Genomic DNA, 26,727 nt, shown 5'->3' on the forward strand with positions numbered 1-26,727 from the left:
TACACCTTAAGGTCAAGCCAGAAGGAAAACATCACTGAGTGTGTGCAACAAATCACAAAATGGCCAGGAGGTCCAGAAAGAGCAGCTCCCCTACCCCTTTATGCTCCACGGGAGAGCCCTGATTGGTTGAAGCAGACCAGGCAGCATCAATCACTGAAAATTACCATTGGGTAAGGATCCGGAGCAATGAGGAGCAATGAAGAGCAATGAAGGATAAAGCTCATGTGTTAAAAGCCATATTCGCAGCTCTTGTGGGGTGTTCCTGGTCCGCATTGGTCAAGTCGACCAAGGATGGAAAAGTGCTCAATCTGTGACAGGGTTATGTGCGGCCAAGGCTCACTGATGTGCTTGGGTAGAGGACTGACCGGTGTGGTCCGATCCGACAGACGAGCAACTGTAGCTGAAAAAAGTACTGAAAAAGCTTGTGCTGGTTCTGATAGAAAGATGTGAGAGCACACAGTTGGATTGCAGTTTGTTGTGTAGTGGTCAGCGTAGTTGCGGGCCAGTTGTCAATTCCAAAATACCCACATCTCAATACAACTGAGTCTCAATCCAGAGTGTGCTGGACTAAGAAGTCAAATCCATGGAGGCCCTGCCACGCAACTTGCAGGACTTAAAGGATGTGCTGCTAACATATTGGTGCTTCATGCCTCTGCATACCTTCAGGTATCTAGTGTAGCCCATGCCTTGATGTTGTCAGGGCTGTTTGTCTGCAGCTGTGTAAGGCAGTTGGTCATAATGTTATGTCTAATGTAGGGGTCAGTTTTTGTTCTAGTGTTGAGGAGTGTTAAAACAAGTTATGAGTTGATTTAAGGGTAAAGGTTGCGGTTAAGTGGCTAAGGAATGCACTGTATTTCACTGAGAAGTACTTTCAAAGACTGAAACAAGAGTTTGTGTTTGTGTGAACCATTCCACGTGCTCCTCAGAAACATAGACTTGTAATAGCACAGTCCGTCCTGTAGGGGGAAGCCGTTCCTCAGTTTTACAAGGAGCAGCCTGTTGTGCTCTGGCAAGTGTCTGTTTGAATATTACTAACATTAAATTCTTTAAGTAGATTTTGCTTGGCTCCAGGAGTGTAATATCACGTTTTCACGAGGTCTGTTTATGGCTGCTGGTTACTGATAGGTGATTTTATCTATCTATAAATCCATATTTTCACAAGATTTTTTTTTTTTTTTGTATTGTATTGATTTTATTCACCCGTGGTGTTTGCATTTGCACAATACTGTCTTCACGATTTAACTAAGATGCAGCTCAGACTAAATCCTCACCATAGATGATCCCCTCTCTCTACTCCACGCTTCCAAAACAACATTTCTTTGCGTCATGCCGACGCTGGTGGTGACGAGCTGCTCCACTACACTCCTCCTATCTCACCTTTCCTCCACACTCTTCCCCCAACTCTCCCATCAGGACCACGGGGACGCGATGCGCTGACCAGCACAAGGCTGCAGGGCAACTTCTCTCAGCGGTTGTGCGAAAGCGCTCTCGGACACGCTGCGTGGCTTTGACTCCAGGGGCTGAGGGAGGGGGGTGAATTAGTTGCGCGGGGAGTGAGTGTGTTTTTTTGTTTTCTTCTTGGAAGCGTCAAATACAACTCAGCAGCCCCTGTCCTGTGTTGTGGTTCCCATATGTCGCGAAAGCAGGTCGACCATGACTACAACCTCCGTAGTATGAGCAACCTGATGGGCGAGCGGTGGAAAAAAGTGAACGACGGAGGGGAGCGGAGTCTCATCAAGGCTCCGTCCAGCGCCAGCATCAGCAGCCAGGGCGCCTCCTCCGGAGCTTCCGCACCAGGGGCTGGAGCTGGTGCTGGAGCTGCAGCCTCCTCATCCTCCACCTCCTCCAACACCACCACCACCACCAACACCGGGGACTTGGAGAGGGCTGCCCGCAAGCAGTTCCAGCAGGATGTCACGCCCGGCTTCGTCTACGTCCTGGCCGCCTTCTCCGCCCTGGGGGGCTTCCTGTTCGGCTACGACACCGGGGTGATCTCCGGGGCGATGCTCCTGCTGAAGAGGGAGCTGGACCTGAGCGCACTGTGGCAGGAGGTGCTCATATCAAGTACTGTGGCCGCGGCCGCCCTCTCAGCCCTGCTGGGCGGCTTCCTCAACGGGCTCTTCGGGCGCAGGGTGTGCATACTGCTGGCCAGCTTCTTCTTCACCGTCGGGGGAATCGTCCTGAGCACCGCGCCCGGGAAAGAGGTGCTCCTGGCGGGGAGGCTCATCGTTGGAGTGGGGCTTGGTAAGACGTGTCCAACATCCTGTCCATAACCACACAATCATGTTTCAACCCTAAAGATTTCCTAAAAGAAAACAGGAAAAAAAAACAACTATTCATATTAGTTGTAGATTGCTTTTCATAAAGACACGTGTTGCTCTTAATGTGAAGCCAGACCTCTTCACCTCACCCATCCCTAATGATCATGTATTGATTTTTGCATTAACATTTCCCCTCTGTGACTCTCAACCAGAGAGTTCAAAGGTCACAGTGAGCTTTAGTGCCCCCTGAGGTCACGGATCATAAAAGCTTTTTTATGGTTTCCTTCGCCTTGCTCTCCTCTCCCCTTCCTCCTCCCAGGCCCTGATGTTTGCACTCATCCACAGCTTCTAATTACACAGCATGGTCCTCTGCCTGCTCAAGCTGTTAGACAACTTGCTGCCTTTATTATCATCATCATCATTATGATTATTAGATTTGGCTGCGTACCATTAAGCGAACACTCATTCAAGAATAACAGAAGCCACGATCCACCTACGGAGCACACAGGAGACTTTTTTTTAATGTCTTCATTAGACACCGAGTTGCATTTGTCTGATTGGCCCGCCCCGCCTTTTGCACAGTCCCTTTCCACTACTTCCTTCCTTCCTCCCATGAATCATCCCTCTCTCTGCACATCCCTCCCGCCGCTCTGTGCACGCCTTCACACGCAAACGCGCCTTTTGATAAGAATTCAATGCGCCCCACGTTATTTATAGCGGGCTGGTGTTGCTCGCGAGTCGCATCCTCCAGGAGGTAAGGGCCGCTGAAGCTGGCTTTCAAGGCTCAGCGCTCGTCCGCCGCCTCTTTTGAGAGCAGCAAGCGCTCTTCTTGGGAATTGCAGACCAACTTCTCTCCTTAGGCAACCACTGTTTTGTAGTTCTTTTATGCCTACTCAAGGTGAAGGCCTTGGTGTTTACTTCCTTTACAAACTAATCATAATCTGTATGTGTTGATTTAAAGGAATATACCGGGAAGACTTCTGTGAGTGTCTGGTTTGCTTTCCGCATGTGTTTTGCAGTTTATTTGGAGCTTTCTTTTGTCTCTAAAAGTCACCCAAGTTGACAAAACCAGACAGTGACTGTTGTTAGTCACTGTGATGGACTATACAGCTTGTTTCAGTTCCCAGTCTCCAAGGATGAAGCAAATCAGTGATTGACAAAGCCTGTACAGGGTGGTTTTTAATATATTCAGTTGCACTGTGTGCAAGAAAGCTTTGAAAAAAAAAGCTCGTAAAGGTTTTTATTATTCTTTGCTTTATACAGGACTTTCTCTGGAGTTTATGTTAGACCAGAGAGAACGAGCTTGGTAGAGAAAGGGTTCAGCTAATGACGGCACATGGCTGCAACTGTGTCTGATTCGAATAAATTAAACGCGTAATTTTGAGTCGTTAACATCGTCAATTACACAGATGCTTCTGATGGTCTAATTATACTAATTTTCCCAAACCGGAACGCGTATTGATAAAACTCTCCGTCCCAAATTAAAACCTGCACCGCACTCCTCCTCAGTCCCATTCACCGCGCCCTCTTGCACTCTTCCATCCTCCTCATTTTGAAAAATGTGCCTGGAGCACCTATTCACCTGCGAAAACTTTCCGAAGTCTGAGACAAATTACTTGCTCATTACTTGCAAATTACTAATTGGTTTGGGCTTGGAGAGTTTCAACACAAAGCCCATTTCAGAGAGAGTCTAATTAAGAGGCATGTGTCGGCAAGCTGTGAGATCCACCTGTTGAATGTGTACGCAATTAGGAAAAAAAAAGAAAGGAAGTGAGAATGAAAATGCTGTTCATCCTAAGAGGCTTGAAACTACTAAAGATGATGCTTGATCAAGTCATCGCAGAAAATTCACCATCCACAATTTAGATAATTGATTAGACCTTCAAGTGATTAAAATGCTGAATGCTTTATTACTTTTCTGTTTTATGCCTGTGTCAGTTAAACATAGCCGAGCTCTATTAGTTGTTGGGTAACACTAGTCAGGTTTAAGGTTCGAGCTAACTTGGCTCTGAATATCTGGATCAGAGCTTTTCAGAGCTTTGAACATAAAAAAAGAACATGGTTAGTGAGCAGATGATATCGGCCTTTCACAATAATAAGATTTCAACTGTGGCAGCTACACACCATCATTTCCGCAACAAGCTGTGATTGCTAATATGGAGAGGAAACTAATCAGCTGGGTTACATTATACGTGGCTGTTTCATTAGAAGTGTCCCCTCCCCCTTCTGCCATCACAACATTTTCTTTCCCATACAGTGATCTTCATTAACCAAGCATGCCTGAGCCAGGCTCTGACAGAAAATGAAACACATTATGGCACCACAATTATCCACTGGAGACGCTAATAAAGCAACAATTTTCATGGCGGTGAAATTACTCTGGTCCGAGCTAATCACCTGCACTTTAACGTCCCTGCTCGGTAAAGCCAGCTGCTCAGCATTTCTGAGCTGAACTCACCAAAAAGGTCGCGGGAGATGTTTGTCAAATCAGGAAAGGCCATACACCACCATGTCCTGCCTCCTTGTACTTCTACACACGAGCCTGAGGTTTGTGCGCTCCTGACTGCTTATTGTTGAGCTGACCTTTTATCTGAGAACAGTGACTATTGTGCGATGTGGGCTGTTGCTTGCCCGTGCAGACGGACAGTAATGAATCAGGAGATTGATAAGAAATATTGGCAGTTTCAATCAAATTAACTTTTCAGGTTTGTAGGAAGATGTTTCAATCTTGGAGGATGGGGCCTTGCTTTTTTAGCAACCCTGAATGTGTGATTGTGTATAGAAGTATAGTACTTTGCTCAAATTAAACTTTTCTGCACACATGTTGGTTAGTCAAAACCAAAGCAAGGGAAATCACAGCAACTAGCTGAACTAGTGATATCACTAGCGAGCCAGTTTTACTGGCTCTGCAAGCTGTAGCCTGGACTAACTTTGTTTTTTGTTTTTTTATATATATTTATTGTAAATTTTAAACTTTATACATTTTCAGGGACAGCTTAGTAGACACACAAACTGGATTTCTGCAAAATTTTGCAAAACTGTCTAGGGCAGTTGAGTAGACACACTTGTATGGCAATAAAAAGAATAACCAACTGGAAACTGTTCATCCTTCACAAGTCCAGAAATACACTTGGACTTGTTAGAATTCATTTGTAGTTGTCTTTCTGGTTACCTCTAGGACGAGTTGGAGTCAAATAAAGAGTCATATTTTGGCTCAGTTTTGGTCTCCACCAGTTCCAGTAAGATACAAGGAAAATATTCACATCTGTAGCTGCTAAGCGCTACGTTCACCAGCAAATCACCGGCTATGCCTGTCTGCTGTTTAGCGCTAGGCAGTTAGCATAATATTGGGGCTTTGAGCTCAATGTTTTGTTTTTTACAGCCCCCAACTTAACCGTTTGGTATTGTTTGGAGTCCCAAAAGATTTTATAAAGCTCCATAAAGCTAGGAGGAACTGTACGGTGATCATTATCTTTGACTTTAATACATAAGTACAAATTTGATGCATTGTAAATACAATAATGCGTTAAGACATTTTGACATTTCTGAAGAGTTTTGCAAAATTTTGCAGTTTAAACTACAATTTGTGCCCTCAGCAATAACAACAAATAACAAAAATACTACTTTTTTGGCTAAGCAAAGCTTTCTAAAGAGTCTTCCCAAATTTTCAAAGATAGTTGAACTCATACAGCAACCAAAGAAATCACCTACTTGAAAACTTTCCACCTGTAATTGCTCTGCAGATCTTCCTGGCCACAGAAGAGTCTCTCCCTAATGCAGTGTGTTCTTGTGTGCTCTCATTATGGTCAGACTTAAATGGTTAAAACTTTCCACAAATGTTTTGTGACCCCCCCACACCCCTTATTTAGTCATAATCCGTTCCCTCACACACAGACAAAAAAAAAAAAATGCACACACACACAGAGAGCAAGCAGTCACCCTCACTGTGAGTGCATAATCATGTTTTCTGGATAAATTATCCAGCAGTTGCAAATGTTCAATTCTTTTGTCCTCGGAAACTGTAGATGGGTTCACATTAAAATAGTGTTGGTAATTACACTGTGATAACGTTTAATTATAACCTGGAGGCTTGCTAATTAATTGGTTGGTTTATATAATTAAGTGACAATTCTCATCCTAACTGGGCATAAGCGAAGTGCAGACTTAATGAGGAGCTTGTTTATGTGCAGATTTTTCTCCAACATGGAAATCTCTTCAGTAAAATGTCAAGTTTACAGATAATGAGTTGTTTTCGGTTTGACATTTGTGCCTTTTGAGTTTTCAGGATGAATTTATAAGAACACAAATCATAGTTTGGTATAACAAATGGCTGATGTGAAGGTACGTGATAAACCTGTCCTGCTTTTACCATTGAATTTAAACGCCATTCACCAATTTTAAAAGTCAATAACAGCTTTGTCTTGGGGAGTTTTCTCTTTTCCTCACACTGCATTTTCAAGGATCCTCCATTAGCTGCTAATTATCTTCCTCCATCACAACCAGCTACTTGGAACCAGAAAATGTCCTGTCTGTCTGTTTAGTGCATCACAGCGATGGAGGGTCAAGTGAAGTGTCTCCCACGTTCTCTGATCTAGTGAGTCAGTGCTGAGCTTTGTACTGCGTGCCTAGAGGCTGCGTTCACAAGACCAGACAAATCCTTTGTTTAAGTGCACTGTGCTGCTTTGAGGCTGAGCCTGGCCAGATGACGACTTTAGACTGTGTTTGTGTTTTGACTTGGGAGCTGTCCTTGGTGCTGAATAGAGAGCTCATTAACAAGAAAGGGAGCACAGTGGACTGTGTTGGTCAGGCATCTACATTCAAGTGGAGAAATGTAGCCAGAGAATTAAGTCAGCTTGCTTGTTTTCAACGCGGTCTCAGCTCCAGTGGAGAAGATCACAGGAATACGAATGCTTGACATTGCTCCACATGTTCAGGTCATCGACCAAAAGTTACAATATTAGAAGTTTATGTGGCTTATGTCTTAAAGATGCATACACATGCATAGATCAGCATTGATGGCACTTTAGTCACTAATCAGAATGCACCTATTAGAGCTGATTCCTCGATCATATATTTGTATACACCGATCAGGCATAACATTATGACCCCCTGCCTAATATCGTGTAGGTCTCTCTTGTGCCTCCAAAGCAGTTGTGACTCATTAGAGAATGGACATGGGCCTTCTGAGGGTGTCCTGTGGTGTTTGGCAACAGAATGTTGTTAGTGTGGGCCTTTGGGTCCCATGGGTTGAGGGGAGGGGCCTCTGTGGATCATCCCACAGATACCTGATCAGTTTAGGATCTAGTGAATTTGGAGGCCAGGTCAATACCTTGTGCTGTATTTCATGTTTTTTGTAGTTGTTCCTAAACCGTTTTTGTATGTTTCTGTGTCAGGCTGCATCCTGCTGGGGATGGCTGCTGCCATCAAGGAGTGTCATTGCTATGGGGTGGGAGTGTCTGGTTTGGTTTAGGTGGCTGGTACATATCTAAATAACATCCACATGAATGCCACGTCCAAAGGTTTCCCAGCAGAACATTGTATTGTCACAAGATGGTTAATGTTATTCACTTTTCCCGTCAGTAGTTTTAATGTTGTGGCTGATCAGTGTATATCCCAACATACAGAAGTCACAAATGTAGTGTCTCTGTCCGCACGTGCAGTACATTTTACATCTACCAGCAATGATGTTTTGCAAGCTCTAAATAAAAAAGCAACATTGCTAACGGGCACAGAGTAGTGTACAGTAACTGGAAGTACAGTATGTTATGGATGTAACTACAGTTCTATGAATTAGTTTCTCTTGCGGAAGCATCCTGGAAATATTTCTGATGCTCCAGATAAAAAAATAAACCCTGCATTCAGAGGTAGGACTACAGTAAAAAAAATAAAAATAAATAAATTGCTGCCAGTGACAAAGATTACCAAAATTTGGCAGATTACCAAAATTCTGACGATGGGTCAAGCTAACGAAGCACCACTTAACACATATATTGTCTTTTGAGATTCAGAATATGCCAGCCTCATAAGGCTTTTTAAATGTTTACATTTCATGTTCTAATACTTCTCAGTGACACAGAAAGTACTCTCCCAGTATTAGCTAACGTAGCTAACAGGTTATACAAACTTTGCATTCAGAGCCTTGGTTGTAGATATTTGGGAAACATAACTCTGACAAAACTGCCAGATTTCAAGTACACTTCACACAGACACTTAAAACACTTAAACCTAAACACTTACATATACTAGTATTGGATTTCAACTAAACACAGACCCCCTCAATTAGCAGTTAGCTGGCTAATCAAGCTAACTGTTTGGCTAGCCAGGTGTCACAATGCTGAAAGAAAACACAGAAGATTTGAGACATAAATTAAAAGTGTAAAATCCACTTAATCTAAAGTGACTGAAGCTGGATTCTTCATTTTAGATTTATGTCGAAAAACTGAAGCAGAACTGTAACCATATTTAACATTTTTACTGGCCTGTCACATAATCACTTTAGCGGGCTCTGACATATTTTCCCTGTCACCACCTACAGAAGGATGTGAGATGGAAATTATCTATTACTCATTAAATGCTTCAACATTGGCTGTGGTTTCTCAACAGCAGGCATATGGCTATTCGTGGCAGCAGGCGGGACCTCGATGGAGATAAGCGAGTGATACTTAAATCTGTGCTAAAATAGATAAAACGGGGGAACAAGGAGTAAAAACTAGCAGCATGAAGTGGTAGAAAGACGAGATCTGGCTGCATGAGGTGAATACAGATAGAGGCATTAGTGCAGATCTTGAGGATTTTGTGTTAATTTTTCAGGAATCTGTGTATATGCCATTGTGTGTGAGTGTGTGTGTGCATCTCTATAATACCAAAGCATACAAACATATCGGGGAAACACACACAGTCACATTTAGGCTGTTAGATAATTACGAGTGAAAACAGATTTCACGGCTTTTGATGTTTGCTGTCTCCAGTAATGAGCTGATCTGAGGGTCGGCACGTAAAGAGCCTCTGTTGGCCATAACCATGCACTTTGGTTTTGATCATGTGTAACTCTCTGACAAATTGTGTTGTCTTGTAGTTCAGTCTGGCGGACGGCTCCAAATACTACAAAACCCATGATCCTCTGCAGCAGTTGCTATAAAGGATTGTTTTATTAAGGATCTTGATGTGAACTGTTGTAATGCGCTGCATGTTTCATCAGGTTAATGGATAACCTAGTACTGTTAGAGGTGTATAGGCAGATTTTACATTCACAATGAACAAGCTCATGCTTTTTGACTTTTTATCAAAGAAAGAAACAGATATCAGCAAACATACCTTTTGCACTGATGATTTATTGAGTTTCATATCCATTTAATCCTGGAAGGTTTCCAGCAGACAGTTATCTACTCTAATATTATGGGAAAAATGAATAGGACTTTTATTTTAAAAACCCTGGATACCAACACTAACCCATTTAGACTGATATTCATAAATTTTTTTGTTAGTATGCCTCTTTTTTTTTTTTTTTTACTTCAACTCTGTACGTGTTTGAAAGTTGCAGAACATTTTATAGCCAACACTATCCTTGTTGTAACAACTGGACTGTTTTAATATCAATAGCATATTAAAGGCAATTAAAAACAGAACATGCAATGTCGTGTACTGTTTAATTAGTAGAGATTGTCAGTGGCTGTATGGCGGTTATTAATAGAGGTGCAAACAGTAGCTTTGCTCAATACAAGTGCAGAGTGATACAAAGTATAAATATAAAGGCTTCGGCTGAGCAGCAGCTGAATGTGCCGCTAATGTATCTGAAGTACAGAGCGGGCAGCGGCCACCGCAGCTGAATGCTGGCGGCAGAGGGAAAGTGTCTCAAAGTGCAACTCATCCACAAAGTGGCCACAAGATGTTTTCTCCAGAAACCACTCTTCGGTATGGGTGGTGTCACGGATGCTAAATGTCATGAGACCGTTGTGCATTACGGAACAGTACACTGAAATCATTTCTTTTTCCAAGTCCTAACTTTAACCCAAGGTAAGAAGCTTAGGCTATTCTATGTCTTCCAGCAGCATTTCTCATAAGCTGATGAATGGATCTCTATCAAACTGGCCTGAGCAGACGGGCTTTGTGCCAAAGAGCGGTTGATTAGATTTCAGCAGTGATCAGGATCTCCGATTTCCGCCATCAGATGTTAATCCTTTTTCAGCCATGACAAAGGTGAAGGCTTGACTCTGAATCCTTTAGGGTATCGTCTCACAGTCAGGGAACTCCTTTGAACAAAAATGGAGGAGACAGAAATGATGTAACTGTGTGTTTGGCAGATGCTTTTGTTCTCTGAGTGTCTTTCTTTGATCAGTCACGCTGAACGCTGCGCAGAAACTTGCCACAGGGCTTTGAACCGTGACTTTTCAGTTGTTGTGCTTTAGTTAATGTTGTAATGTTTTGATGTACTCCTTGATGAAACTCTTTGTAACTGCGCTTTAGTGAATGCTGCTGGTGCTGACTTCTTCCGAGGAAGTCTTGTGAAAAAGAGAACGTGTGTCCCGTCCCCTCTCTGGGTGATCGATTTGTCTTCCCAGAGCTGCCACAGTGTGGTGCCCGCTTGGAGACAGCACGGCTGGTTTCGCAGCAAGTGGTTTCCATAGCGACGAGTAGCCACGTAGTCATGGCGGCCGTTTAGGGCAGGGTGGTGGCAGAAGGGAGGAGATGTGGGGAGAGTGTAGGGGGTGGGAGGGGGTTGTATAGAAGGCAGACTATTAATAGAGCTTATCAGGAGCCAGCTGCAGAAAGCTTCAGTGTCATGGCACCTTGTCACAGACATCCAGGGCAAACACAGACTGTTTGGATTGTGTTTGGAGTGTGCATGTGACTGTATGTGTGTTTCATTGTGTGTTAACAAGCATTTGAGTGTGTGTGTGTGAGACTGGATGTTTTCCAAATCGGTGTAGGACAGAGCCCATTACTGAGAGGAACTAACGTATTTAGTTGCGTCTCTTGGGTTCACAGACACATGACATCACAGATGTTGTCAAATAAGGTCACAGGTCTTTTTAATGAAGTTATTTGTCACAGGCATTATTCAAATAAATAATTGTAATAAGTACACTATGTATATGAGTATACATGTCTATGAGTCTGAAAAATAGAGTCAGTTCTAAAGTTCCTGAAACCTACATACTATTTAATGGCCAGTATGCAAAAAGGAAATATTTTTAATTTAATTAGTATTAAAGCAGCATTTGTAGATTTTGTTGCCACTAGGGGGCAGCAGAACTGCAAATTGTATGAAGTTGGTAGAATTACTTGGCTTTTTAGTTGCAATGCTCGTCTTTGTTCAACAGCTAGTCTCTAGCTTTGTCTGTTTTCTATTTGGTGCAAGAGGAGAAGCATGTTATAAGCATCTCCACATGCGTCCCTAGCCAGTACTTGAGATCCATTTCAGTTTAAAAACCGACATCATTTGGGGCGTGCCGTCTCCAATCAGACACATGAACAAGGGTTTGCTGTGACCGCATATTTCGGAACAAGTGACAAGTCTCTCTCAGCAAAAGCACGCACATTATTTATTATTTATCTACGCTCTGAAGTTGGTTATCTTAGAAACCTGCACAAAGCTCAGGTTACGACTCAAACCCCTAAACTCTGTACTGTAAATTCACCAGTGTGCTGTCAGAAGCAGTGACAGAAATTTCTCCGTCAATGAAGGTGGAGAAAGGTAACTTGACTCCATGTGTCTCTTCATACATCAGCAAGATTGCATCATTAGCTAAATAATTAATTAATGCCGATTAGTTTTGACAATAATGACAATCACACGCAGTTTACTCATACTGAATAAATTAATTTGTCAATCTTTAGATGCATTTTTTATTTATTATATAACAGCTACAGTAAACAGATATCAGTTAAGGTGCTTTTTCTTTTAGAATCACCAAGAACGAAAAGTGGCATATGATGGTAAGCCATATGCCACTTTTCATTGTCAACGCCTACATCATCCTTTTCAGGCAATCACTTATAATACTAGTAATGTGTTCTTTTTCCGGAAGGAATGAGGCGAAACTCTCCTCACCCCTACTGAGTAGGTGGTCTTCAGTGTGACCCAGGACACATGGCAGTAAGCAACTGTTCCCTCTTTCTCCCTCTCCCCCTCTGTGTAGGTATTGCCTCTATGACAGTGCCCGTGTACATCGCCGAGGCCTCTCCGTCCCACCTCAGGGGTCAGCTCGTGACCGTTAACACCCTCTTCATCACCGGGGGACAGTTCACTGCCAGCCTCATCGACGGCGCCTTCAGCTACCTGCAGCGCGACGGGTGGAGGTCAGACGGTCACACATACACCTTACACTAAATGTGACAAAAAGCACCTTTAACTCTGTTTTACAGGTGCAGCAACAAACGCTGCTCGGGTGGTAAAAGACATCAACAGAAGTAACAGCACTTTTCAAAGGCTGCAGGGATCTCTCTTTATGATGGTCACATATTAAAGTAGTGTCTTTTCTTTGGCTTCTTCTCATATCAAATGCCAGAAAAAGTCGTTCTGTCTCAGACCTTTATTGAAAATGTCAACACATGCACGGGTCAACCTCTAACATTTACACAGAGCAGCCGTACTGTACATTCGAAAGATATTATACGCTTCTTTCTGTGTCCTTCTGTTCTCTGCTCTCTGTTCTCTTTTCCATGCTCTTCTCCGTCTGTTTACGTGCTTTCCTGTTTTCGCGCAGGTTTGCGCTGGCCTCCCGAGCGTTTGAACGCCGAGCCCTGCGATACCGTAGATAAGAGTTGTCCTTTCTGAAAGGATTTGCCGCAACGGCCGGTCTGATGGACGTGGCGGAGATTGTTCAGAAAGTCCTATATTGGTGGTGTGATTCATACACGATAATGGCTTTTTGGAGACACTTATTGAGTTTAGACGGGGGAATGTTCTCCGATTGACGTAGGTCCCTGCGCCACAGAAGGAAAGCAGTATACGTATGTCAGGTTGTTTGCTTCAGCCTCTAACAGTTGATCATTACTATAGTCTTTTCTTTCTTCATTTACCTTTCTTATTCACTCTTATTTTTTACCATCTGGGCACACAAAGCTTTGCATTTGCAGGATAAAACCTTTACAGAATGTGTTATGCCCTGACTGTGTATATGAGGTTATACAAAGAGGCAGTTTTCTATTCAAAATAAATCCATCAGTGGTTTTTCTTTCTTTATATTTTTTTCCATTGATTAAATCCATGTAACAGCCTTATTTGAAGGTTGTAAATGCCATCAAAATCTTCCTTAAGCTGTATACGACTCCTTATAAGTGGTGTGTCTGTTTGTAAATCCACTTCTTATTTTCAGGTCTAAAGTCAAATGCTAAATATAAACGCTGCGGTTATTTTAAGCGGAATCTGAATAAAGATTTGACATTTTCTCCAGTGTTTAATTTTAATGAAGTAAGCCACCCAATGCTTGCTGGCTCAGGGGGAGATCTCTTTATGTTGGAAGTAAAATTAGCGTGGCACCGAACCTTTCCGAAGCTTCTAAAAACAACCACAACAAAACCCCCCGGTTAGGTCACTCCTGTGATCCTAATTGGAGTCTCCCTCTGCGCTCCCTCTCTTCAGGTACATGTTGGGTCTGTCTGTGGTTCCCGCCGTGCTTCAGTTCATGGGATTCCTCTTCCTGCCGGAGAGTCCTCGCTGGCTGATCCAGCGCGGGCTGACCCAGAAGGCCCGCCGCGTGCTCAGCCAGATCCGAGGCAACCAGAACATAGACGAGGAGTACGACAGCATCAAAAACAGCATTGAGGAAGAGGAGAAGGACAGCGGAGGAGGTGAGGGGAGCGGGTTTGGTAGGGAGGGGGCTTAGCACGCCGACAAGCTACACAGCTTGTCTTATGCTGCGTTCACATTTTGCTCAAATAGACTCAATTCCCCAGTTGGTAAGTTGTTTTCTGGTGTGTTAATGCTTTTTTAAAGTCAGAATGTGGAATAAACATGGACTCTGGATACATATACAATTAGAGATTTTTGTTTATCGAGCGAGGATGTTACATGTACCACCCACCTAGTCCAGACCAGACACCCCCACCCCACAGCAATGACACTCCTTGATGGCAGCAGCCATCCCCAGCAGGATGCAGCCTGACACAGACACACACACAAAAACGATTTAGGAACAACTAAAAAAAACATGAAGAACAGCACAAGGTGTTGACCTGGCCTCCAAATTCACTAGATCCCAAATTGATCAAGTATCTGTGGGATGATCCACAGAGGCCCCTCCCCTCAACCCATAGGACCCAAAAGCCCCCACTAACAACATTCTGTAGCCAGACACCAGAGGACACCCTCAGAAGGCTCATGTCCATTCTCTGATGAGTCACAACTGGTGACTCTGGTGGCACAATATTAGGGAGATGGTCATAATCTTATGCCCGATCCGTGTATATTAGCCCTATCCATATTGGGGTTTTATTATGTGGGGACCTCTAGTAATCTGTGATAATTGCAGAGGTCGTCCGTAACAGCCATGTCCGTAATTTAAAAGAAAATTACTGTACCTCTCAAATTGCGTAGCATATTTCTCCAAACACAGAGATCCTTTGATATCTCAGTCTAGTGCAAATCGACATCTCTTTGATTTGTATTGTATTTTTATATTTTTTCTTTTGTTCGTGGCTTCTCCTCTGCCTCTTCTTGCTCAGAAATGATTAAGCCCGTGTCAGCAATCATTGATGAAAGTAGCACACCTTTTTGGGTGCAAATTCAGGAGGATGTTGCTCACAGCACTTTCACAGACTCACAGAGAAAACTAGCTCAAAGCCATCAGGAGAGTGAAATGGGAGAGGATGAAGAGATAGGCTACATGCACGGCAGCACATTTTGGTGTATTGGATTTTATTTATTGATGTATTCATGCATTCGTCACACCGGTAAAGTGGGAGCTGATTTACATACTGTCGGGTAGTTTGTGAACTCTCCCCTGGGAACAGTACAGCATTATTTATTTAAAATAAATGTTTTAATTTTTTATTATTAACTGGAATCCGCAAAATAACTAAAACTGTCAAAAAGCAGTTTGGAGTGGAAGCAGAAAATGGACAAATCTTGACATCTGAGTAAAACTGCACCACATGCAACACAGAGGTTGGGGTGTAATTTTGAAACTTGCGTACAGTCTTCCAACAGACGACAGCAGAAGAGAAGAGATAGAGAGAAGCGGACAATAAAAGAAGACAGGCAATGGTTACAAATTAAAAACACGATTTCAACCTTCTTCTTCTTCTTCTCTGGAGTACGTGCGAAGCTAAAAGACCAATAAACCAACTGTTAGACCCCTGAGTTGTTGGGACAGCAACACCACAACCAATACTTCAAAAGAGTCACATGAAGTATCGAATACAGGCTTTTATTGCAACAGTTCAAATATAAATTAACAGCTTTACAAAAACTGTGGGGACAGGAGGATAAGCGGTCGTGCCAAAATAACACAAAAGTACAACAAAACTAGGCATAACTGGCAGCTACGCACTATGTAAAAATCAACAAAGGAAACTCACTCACTTCTCGAACAAAACAGCTTAAATAAAAATACAACCAACTACCGTAGTGTTTCTAGACAACAAGGAACTATGTGTAGGAAAGTGCATAGGTCCCCCCAGACTTAAGTCCACAACCTTCCACCACAGATTTGTAACCAAATGTAAGACAAAAGACCGACCAGCAAGGCCGACAAAAAGATGACCAGTCTGAGCGTCGAGAGAGCAAGCGATAGCTTCTTAAGGACTGCTTCTCTTATGGCAGGCCCAGAACAGAGATTGGCCAACTTTGGCCAATAAGCAGCCCAACATGAACACACAGGTCAACCCAGTATATAAGTCCTTTTTGTTTGACACTTCCACCAAGTGGCAGTGGACGACTACAACAGGTGTCTTCAAGAATCTAAGTGGTACCGACACAGTACCATGCTGGAGCTCATACAGAGCTCTGGAAATCGGCTTAATAAAGACCGGCTAATTCCCTGGCTCATAATATTAAGATTTCACATCTGACAGCTTCACGACCCCGGGCCTCGAAGGCAGCCGTCACATTGATGTCCTTCTCAGGGAGGCCGATTAGGCTGTTTGTGCTCTCCTCCTCATGTACAATGAAGGCCTTCCTACTGAGCAAACAATATGTCTTTCAGCTGCTCTGTTGCATTTTGTTGACTGCTAGGGCGACAGAGGTGACCCGTCAATCATCGGCATTATTCATCTGACGTTACTGTTGAAAGGAACTTGAGTTTCTCTCGGCTCATCTATGGCTACTTTTAATATTCAAGATAACTTATATATTGTACAAGCTTCTGTAAGGTGAAGGTTGAATCCATTTCGCGTCAGCCATCCACTGAAAATGTCACAGATTACTACTTTGAGTTGAAATAGTTACTGCTCTGAGACCCAGTCCTTTACACTCAGATTGCTGTAATCCACATTGCATCGTTCTGGCTTTTCAGCACTTCAAATAGAGATCTCTGGTTGAAAGGTAGCCGCAGGGAAAGTAGAGAAAGATAATGTGACGCAGCGGGTAGAAAATACTTCCTTCTTCACGGTCAATTATCGTGTGATCTGACCTTTTGCTCAGTCACATGGATTCTGCTGTTTGTTTTGAGCCTGTGTCAGCGTGAGCGGACAGTATTGAACTAGGTTTTCAGAATGATTGCCATTTGAGCTTTATTAACTAATATTGTGACAATCAAGAAATTTCTTCAATAGTTATATATGTATGGCAAGCTCTCTAATCCTGCAAACCTTCACTCAGAATCTAATCTCTTTTCAACCCTGCCTTCAAACAGTCTAAAAACACAGTCTTTTAACATATGACAAATTGCATGCAAGCACACAAATAGACCCGTATTCTCTCAATTTATCATGGTCTTTATCCATCATTCATTTTTTGGTGTGTGCTAGAGAGATTAAAAGTAAACCCAAAAATAGATGTGCACATGAACATGTTGTAATTTCAGAGAGGATTTAAATACAGTGCCTAGGACCTGGCAAGTCCTCCTAAGCAGACGGCAGAATTCCCTCCTCCAGGTCCAGGGTCAGTCCAGGTTGATTTCCAGCGGCACCCAAAAAATGACAGACAGTATATTACTGTTTGCGGAAATGGCATGCATCAGAGGCTGCAAATTCTCAGGCAGTCTAGGTAGTTTCAAAAAGCGTTGCGAGGTGGCATGGAGGACATGGTCGATGGCACTGATGACGTTCATTACATAAATACTTTGATGTGCATGTAATACATCAACACATTATTGCAGTGTTTACTTCCATTCTCAATTATGGCAGCTCCTGCCGACAGGAATGAACGAATGACGAATTCTCCAGAACCCTAATGTCATAAGTGTGGGAAGTCTTTAAACAGAGACCCAGAAAGTTGGACGCCAAAATAAAAATGAAAGCGAGTACCTCAACAGAAAAGGTCCCCTGACTTTCCGACCTCAAAACAACGAGACAGCCGTCTATTGCGGCATTTCTAGATGGCGTAAATCAGTCCTAAGACTCTCATTCTGGATTCTGGGATGTACCACCCTCAAAATCAATCGCTTTTTGGTTCCTTCAGGAAACCGAGCAAGCCTTTGTTTTAATCTGGTTTTCTTCCGCCGATCAACGGTACTCCAACAACCATTAATGGCCAAAGACTCCAGTCCAGTCAAGCGAAAGAAAACAGGATCAAAACTGATTCCTCCAATTACAGGTGATTATCTGGTCACTACAGACCCTAGTCATGTGAGTTTAAGGTAGGCACGACCCACAGATGTTCCAAATAAAACCCCAACTCCCAACCCGTCATAGAGAACTGAAGAAGCTACTTGGACGAGCGGTGAAACTCTTCAAGAAACCAAGTCCAGTCTTTTTTTATGATATACTTTGACCTGGATGACTGAGGGCCTTCACAGACATATGACAGCTTGTGTTGTTGTTCTTCTAAAACATTTTCAGATATTTAAGGTTGGAAACGATTTGTTGGACCATACCTGAGTACTAATCTAGTTACTAGATATTAGAAGCACTATAGGCCACCGATATACCATGATCCGCTTTACCAGTGATTGCTATATCATGAACCTCTTATTGGCAGTGACTTATAGGGTGTCTTAAAGGACAGTCCATTGACACAGGAGAGAACAAGTGGGCAAAAGACTGAAGGGGCTGTGAAGAGAAGAAGCAGAAAACGAGGAAAAAAGAGGAGGAGCTGAAGGAGACAAGAGAGGAGAGGAAATTGGATACATCATGCAACTTATCAACCCTGACAACAGAGAACACAGTGTGTCTGGAAGGAGTGGCATCCATAGATCCCCTGGGCCCATAGAGCATGCAGTGAAGTAGAGTTTTTTTATCAAACGCGCGCTCGCAAATAATCACACACTGGTGTGTAAAAGCAGACACTCACACAGGCAGCAGAATGTCCCTCTTGTGGGACTCGGTGTGTGTCCGCCAGTTTCATTTTCATTTCAGCGTGTCTCCTCCCCTTCACTGTAACTCAGCTGGGCAGTCATCGTCAGTACGAGCACAGGCTCAGCATGCAGGCGCCTCACACTGCCTGCTTGTTATCTTCCAGCCAGTGCTTAGTATTTGGAGTCAATGTGAAATGTGAGTCATGGACTAAATGTCCAGACTTGTAGGAACGTTGTTGTTTTGCTCGAGTTTGTTTCAATCTTTGGCTTCTGCGTAATTCCAATTAGCATGGCTTATAATTGAATGTCTTTTTTTGCAGAGAAACTGCCATTATTGTGCAGGCAGTGTCTTTATTTTGGTTTTGGTAAGACTGGTGGAGATGGGGCTGGAAGATTGAACTGGCAGCATGCCCGTGGCACATTAAATGGAGACATAATGATTAATATACTCCAGAATGACAGTTGCTTTCCACTAAACTAACTTACTATCTCAAGCTACTTTCCAAACATGCTGCACTTTATACTGAAACTTCAATTTCAGGGTCATGAAGGTCTTAAACTAACCCAAATTAAATTTGACAAGTGCAGCATTGGCAACAAGGCTTAACGGGACATACCACTTTACTAACAGCTGGAAAACACTTAGAAAAAAATGGACAAAATCAAACCAGAGAAATAGTATCTAATCTGAAGCATGTTTATGCATAAATTTCTGATCATTTCTGATGATTATAATAAGTCTAATCCCTTTTAATTACTGTTACTGTTGTATTCTTGCCCATTCTATTGTATTCTGTATTGTATTCTAACTCCTAGTTAAGGAGTTTTTACAGTGAGGAAAATTCTTATTTACATTTAAATCGATGAAATTTGAATGTAGTGCATCAAAGATTGTCATATCTTCAACCTTTATTTGGAAATTAGAAATGTAAAACTGCCTCCTGTACTGCATTGTTGTACTAACACAGTATAACCGATCAGTTCAAGGAAATAATCAAACTACAGTATGTCAAATTTACTTTAAATCCTAAATGTGTAGCTTAATGGGTTTGAGCTACGTAAAACAGTAGCTCACTCTGCAAAAATCTTAAGCATGTTTTAAGGCAGACTGAATGTATCTAAGTTCAGGAGGATTTAAGCATGAAGGGCAAACTCTACATGACACAGCGTAACCTTTTTAATCTACTTCAACCTTTCGGCACAACTAAAATAAAACTTTGCTCCCTGCTTGTTCTCTCTTCCAAATCCATTGTAGTTCTTTTCTTTTGACTTTTACAGAACACACAGGGCCAAACAGTTTTTCCTTTGCAGCATCGTTGTGGCACTGTGAAGTGACAAACAGCTGTATTCGTCTTGAGGTCGCTCACTACTAAATCCAAACTGAAGAGCCTTTTAATGTGCGACCACCATCTGTGCCTCATCATTTCATGGCCGTGCCGTTATTACATTTGCAATTTACATGCAGGGGCCGACATATGACCTGTATACCAGCGGTCGCCTAGCAACAAGACGGATGAACACCACAGAGAGAGATTGGTACAGACGGAGAATTAAAAACGACAACAAAAAAGAAAAGTCTGGCTCAGTTATGGGCTCGGTCATGATCAAGAGTTGCTGACTGATTCAGGAACAGGAAGCTTGTTGTGGGCAGGTGATATGAGATCGAGTCTATGAGCCGTAGCAAAAGGAGATGAGGCTCTAAGCCCATCTCGCACCTATTGTAAATGTACAAAGGTTTTATATTTTTTCAAGCAGGAAACCTTTAGATTCACAGATGGTGTCAGTTTTCTCGACAAAGTTTCATCAGCCTTTGCAGGAGCATTCGAGAGACACAAGTCATCCAAACAGCTGACAGCCTGGCTTCTAAGAAGACCACTCAGTCGATCTGCCATCGACCCACGGAGAACAGTCTCATCATTTATAGAAACATGTGACACATGAGTGCAAGTTGTTTGCAGTGTGAATCCACAGTAACAGGTGGTAATTTGGTCATTTACAGGTGGCTCAGACGGCCGTAGAAATACATTTGATACCTGCCAGTTTGTCTGAAGGTAATGTTTTTATTGATTACGAGCCTTTCACATTTTCAGAAATCACTGCTAGTACTCTAGCAGCTGATAGAAGCTAACATCCATGCTCGCCCTCCAAAACAATGTGAAACACAACAGTGCGGTTACTTCGTTACAAATCAGAAAATCAGCAAATCAAATCTAACTATATTTTGGAAGCTCTTTAGCGTCAATAACGATGCAAATTGTCTCAAGACGCTTTACAGAACCCAGAGCCTAAAACCCCCAGGCAACAGTGGCGAGAAAAAAATATTTTTTTAACAGGAAGGAACTTTGAGCAGAACCCAACCCATATGGGGGGACTAATTTTTTTGAGGCCAGCATGTATTCATTGTTCTGTTTCTGCTGAAAAATGAATACATGCAGCGTATAAACATGATACAAACAAGAACACAAGATATAGGCGACATGTGTTACATGAGAGAGTGACATTGAATAAAAAATAATGGACTGAGCTAGCATTCAAAGTATTCATTGTAGAAATACATAGTGAGCAAACAGTGTGCACATAAAGTTACTGTTATAGGAATAAATGAGCATGGGGCATAAAATGGTCAATGACAAAAAGAAATTGTAAAAAATAAAGTCTTTTTACCTTTTATTTTATAAAAATCTAAAATGCAACATTAAGCAGTAATTTAAAACAGATTTTAGGACTTCTTAATTCAATACTTGTCACGAAGCAACAAATGGCAAAGCTTGTTCTCTTATTCTCAGGAAACCTGTTCTGTATACACTGTAAAAAAAAAAAAAATGAAATTCAAGAAAATTAAAAATATCTCAATTTAGAATTTTAGATTTTCTTCTTTTCTCATTTAAGGTGAATAATCTCGCCAAGCACTGAATGCACAAGGATATTCACATTCACTGCAACTGGTCTTGATTTGTCCGAGTAAGGTATTTTGTCTATTTCTTTTAGCTAGTCATAGCATTTGCATGTAAGGTGCAGAGAGAGATAATTTGAAGCATATTTTACTTGAATTTCCCATCATATATTCAAAAAAAAGTCATTTTTGCTACTTTAAGTGTCTAGATTTCTTTCTAGCCAAGTTAAGGATTTTTTTTTACAGTGAAGAGAATTCTTAATGTATGAGACTTGAGGGCAGCTAGTCTTAGATTTTTTGTTTCTTCAACCTTCATTTGGAAGTCATAATTGCCTTTCCCCTGTCCTTTTTGCAGTATGAACACGTAGTAACTGGATTGGTTTAACAAAATAATGTCAAGTTGGATGCTACTCTTATAGGGATAAACAAAAGGGCGGGGTCATAAAACTGTCAGTATTTGCTTTACAGATGAGTTGGGTGGCATAAAGTATGAATATATCAGGAACCATAAGCAGGCTGGAGCATTATACACGGTATTCAGGTAGAAATGGTTAACTACAAGCACTGAACATTGGGCAGGTTGACGAGGCCAGGACCACAAATGAGAAGAATGCAGCTCCGGGCCGGGGACACTGCAAAGTGTATATGTGTGCACTTATAGAGGATATTTTTTCACTAAAGAGAATGTCACCCTGTCTTGCTGAGCGAATAGGAGTGAAACTGTAGAAATAGTCGCGCATTTGCTGTTTGAATAATAATAACGATCCGGCCGACAGATTGTCAGAAAATTTGTCTGATCCATTGTCTGATTTCCTACATGGTGGCTGTCAACAGACGTGATTTAATACAAATTTAGCTTTAGCAGCTGTGTGATATGCAGAAGTAATGGACATGTCGTACATTCATATTCCTCCACAGCCATCTTATCTCTTTGGAACGTGCTCTCATTAATTCTTATTTTTCTCCAGTGAACACCTCCAGTAATGTTAAATACTTTGTGAAGAGTTTGTGAAGTTTCTGTGTCATCCAAGGTATAACCATGAAAACAAAGCTGTAACAAAGGCAGCTGCACTTGTTGCTTCTTTGGTTTTCAATGACCATGTCCAAAGGGGTTCAGTTAAGATCAGAGGCTACCATTTTTGGGAAGTTAAACGTATGTCTCCATGCATTTACATCAAGACAGAGGACATACGCAGAATATTCGAAGCCATAAAGTAAACTGTTTACATATACGGACATATCTATCTGATTAGAGAGTCCAATGTCACTGCATATAAAATGATCTGATAAGATACTATGTATACATGATGCATGTTAATCAGAATTGGACATTTTTGACATGTCCAAAGCAGTTCTTCCTGATGTAGTGTTGAATCTATCAAAAACATTTTTTTTCCCAACAACTTTATTGACATTGACATTCAATAGAAGAAGATGACTTTTTCAGTGGCGCTGCCCCATAGATTTTAAAAAGTTGGACTACAGAACAGCTCCTCAAAAGTGAAGCCAAAGCAAGTAGAGCTCCCCCTGGTGACTGGTTGCAGTATAGGTCATAAGCTCCACCTCCTCCATGTTAGTGGATGGGACTTGGGCCAAATTAAAACACTAAAATATACGTCAATTAATTTTTCAAGGATGGTTTCTGTCATTTTTTGTATTAATATAATGCTGATGCATACTCAAGTGTGAATTCTTCTGATAAGTTTCGTTTTTAGTTATTTGACACCATAGAAACAGGATGTGACATCATGATGACCATCCGTTGCCAACCGCTTGGGTCAGCGCCACTGAAAACGTCAGCGTCACTGAAAACGTCACGTTCTTCTATTGAATGTCAGATGCTACCTGTATCTCCAGGAAAATAGTGTCAGTTTGGCCAGTGCAAGGAAGTGGTGACGCATTGTCCATATTTATATACAGTCTATGCCCTGCCCATATTAATTCTGAATTCATTCATCTTTTCATGTTGTTTGAACAATTTGTTTGCTACTATAATTTTTCTGTCAATGTCAGAAACTCGTCACACCACTTGATGTTTACCCCCTGAAAGAATTTATTTGTTCCAGCCAGAGAGTAAAGCGTCCAGATCCAGCGTTATTAGGGGTTAATATTTCCCTATTGAACTGATTATCAAAGATTTACACCAAACCTCTCAGTCCAATTTAAAATCTCTTCTGATCTGGACAGTGTGTTCTGTTGGAAGTTGTTACATGAGGCATTTCTTTTTTTGTGGTTATTACTGGAATACAAGTGTCCTTGTAGCCATCAATTGATATTTCAGTCAGTTAGGTCCAGTTTATCCAAATTAAGGTTTAAATGAGCTTTTCTTTTCTATTTAGAACAGGAGGCTCCATGTAAACATGCCTAATTTGTCATTTTGCCCTTTAGCACTTATTAAGTCAGTCACTGCTACCGGTTATTCCCACAAGAGAAACCTGGATCAGTCTTCAAACCCCATAATTAACCTTTCTCCGCTGTAACCGTCCCCCGGTCCTTCTAACCAGTGGTCAGTGGCTTTGCTCGTGACTCCTGCAAAGATGATGTTTACCTGTAGCCTTGATGTGTGTGTGTGTGCACGTACATGTGAGTTGTCACCTGGAAAAACAAAGGCACGCAGGTTGCCATGGAAACAACACTTCTCACATCCCTTTTTCTTCTCACCTCAGACATAAGTGATAATAGTGCATGTAACCCTTGCATACTCTCTGTCTCTCCCTCTCTCTCTCTCTCTCTCTCTCTCTCTCTCACACACACGTATACATACTGTATGCACACATAAAACATGATGAATTTTTTGCAGTGCAAAAGGGCCAGTGGTCAAAAAACTGATAATGACACTGGGATTATTATAGAAACTCATCACCATACCAAGGTATATTTCATATGCAATGCAATTTTCAAGGTATTTCTGACATAAATACAGCCACAAACTAAAAGTTTAACCTTTCTTATTCGAACGTCTGGCTTTTTTCTTCCATGCCATGATCAAATAACATTTTTTTCCCCCAGTGTTACTGTCTGGGATTGATTTATTTACAAAATTTTTTGTATTTTTGCTCCACCAAAGATCCAAAGTCCCAAGACGTGATGACGATGCATTCACAGTCGCAAGTCAATGAGCTGTGATTACTGTTTTTGGCCGAGAGGTGGGGTGTGATGGGGTGGGGAGGGGGTGGTGAAAAGAGAGGAGTCGAGGAGAGGCCGGGGGGAAAGAGAAAGTCAAGTGGAAAATGAGGTGTTGGGGCAGCAATTATGATTGAGAAGCAATATTGTGGCAATATTGCAGGCCAGCTCTGTCAGCCATTATATTGCCATTCTTCATGAGCAGTTTTATCGTGGTCTGTATTGAACACATCGATTTCTCTGGAAAGCTTGTTCATAACATTTCTTGTTCCAAGCAACAGCGAATCGACTGAGATGTAACCTTACAAATACAAAGGGCATGAGGGATGGAGGCAACGTTGGACTTTCAATGACTTTATCTATAGCTGCCTGACATTTCTTTTTTTTATTCTAAAGCTGTGAGGGTTAAAGTTGAACCCAGTAAAGTCATTTATAAGTAAGTTTGGGGTAAGTTTAAGGAGTGATTTAGCATTCAGTCAGGAAAATCTTTTCACTCTGTGGTTAGTCACCCCGATAACTGTCTGGAATATGAAACACTTACCCCCTTTGGGTTTCAGAAATAGTTTTGGAGCTTCTTAATGGAGAATGAAGGTTGTGGTGCAGATTGAATGGCCAAATAGTAAACAGTAAGCTCTCTGTCCTCAAAGCAAGCATTATTTTCCTTAGTCTGTTGAACACATTGCCAACTCATTGGTCTGGTCAGCTGTGTTGAGAAATTCAGTGAGTTTTACATATTGACACATGTACGATCATATCAAGTTAGTGAAAATGTCATTTAACAGTTCCATGTGAACACGACCAACATCATCCTTCATTTCTAGTTGCGTTTCTGTCCACCTAGAGGATATACTCTTTATAAATCCAGCATCTATTCTCCTTTTAGCTCTGTTTTTGGTCTCCACCAATCCCTGACAAAAAATAAATATATGTATTTAGCAGCATTAAAGCACGGCAATGGTCCACAACTTCATATTTTTCTGTTTGTTGCTGGACAATGGGTGGATTGTGGGTGGAATAACCAACACAATCTCACGGCAGTTCGTGAAATAGGAAAATTGTAATAATCAAGTCATTCTGAGGACTTTCACTGGAGAGATTGGGATTCCCATTTTGGATAATTTGTTTTTTAGTTTTGTTTTTACTTGCAAAACAAAACAAAAAGTCTTTCTTTGGTTTGGCTTAAAATGCACCCTTTCAAATGCATACACAGTTTTCAAAATTGTCCTCTAACTCACAGAAAATAAGGGAAAATTTGCATCCAAGGACATGAAGTAGTTCAATTTTGTGACTGTTTCAAAAACAGCCCATGAGACTGGGCTGGGAAAACGGCTAGCTGCGAGAGCGAGTGAATCAAAATAATAGAGTTGCAGGTCATAAAACCAAAATGTTGAGCTAATAGATGCTAAAATTCGCCACAGAAATGAAGGAAACGATATACTCCACAGTGGGTTTATCACTATAAACGATCTGTTTTATACTGTATCACATTAGAGCAGCTTTAAAGATCAATGCACAGATTTTGAATGTCCCTTCAAACAGAGCTTGTGTTCAGTCAGAGAAAGCCAAATGGAAAAAAAAAAAAATGTTTTGATTTGAATAGGAGAGAAGAAAGACATCTCTCAATGTCGAGCACTTTTGACATCAATTTTCAGCACTGCAATCACTGCATTACGTAAGATAGCTTGGTAGGCAAACAGCAGCCTTTAATCTAGATGAATGGGGATATTGTTTAAAGAATGAATACAGCTTCATTTAAAAAGCTATAAAAACATACAGAGACTGAAGTAGAGACTCTGCACCATTACATACATAATCACATCAGTCGATTTGTGTCGGGAATTGAAATGGTGTTAAATTGCCTACTTTTATATTTATTTATTCATATCAGATTGAAAACAATTGCTTTTCTCTGTATTTATTTGCAGCCCAAAGCAATCTCCTCTTTAGCCCGGTGTTCTGCCGGACTCGTTTCAACTGTCGCTTTCCATGTAATTTGTCAACACTGCGTTTGACAATAGGGCCGGCTGTACTCGCCGTGTGATTCTGAACGCTT

The 26,727-nt window shown here is 41.7% G+C and overlaps 1 protein-coding gene across 1 annotated transcript in view; it reads left to right on the plus strand.

Moving 5' to 3' along the window:
• Nucleotides 1-1,631: 1,631 nt before the first annotated feature.
• slc2a13a (solute carrier family 2 member 13a) overlaps nucleotides 1,632-26,727 on the plus strand; it is a gene marked incomplete at its 5' end in the record, with an annotated part of 71,342 nt that continues 46,246 nt past the window's right edge. Inside the window, 3 exons of the mRNA XM_084573421.1 lie at nucleotides 1,632-2,244; nucleotides 12,401-12,560; nucleotides 13,846-14,054. Of these exons, the coding sequence (XP_084429547.1) occupies nucleotides 1,632-2,244; nucleotides 12,401-12,560; nucleotides 13,846-14,054 (982 nt within the window). The remainder of the gene's footprint in view (nucleotides 2,245-12,400; nucleotides 12,561-13,845; nucleotides 14,055-26,727) is intronic.

This window comes from Chelon labrosus (assembly GCF_963514085.1).
Source record: "Chelon labrosus genome assembly, chromosome: 23".
Lineage (NCBI taxonomy): Eukaryota > Metazoa > Chordata > Actinopteri > Mugiliformes > Mugilidae > Chelon > Chelon labrosus.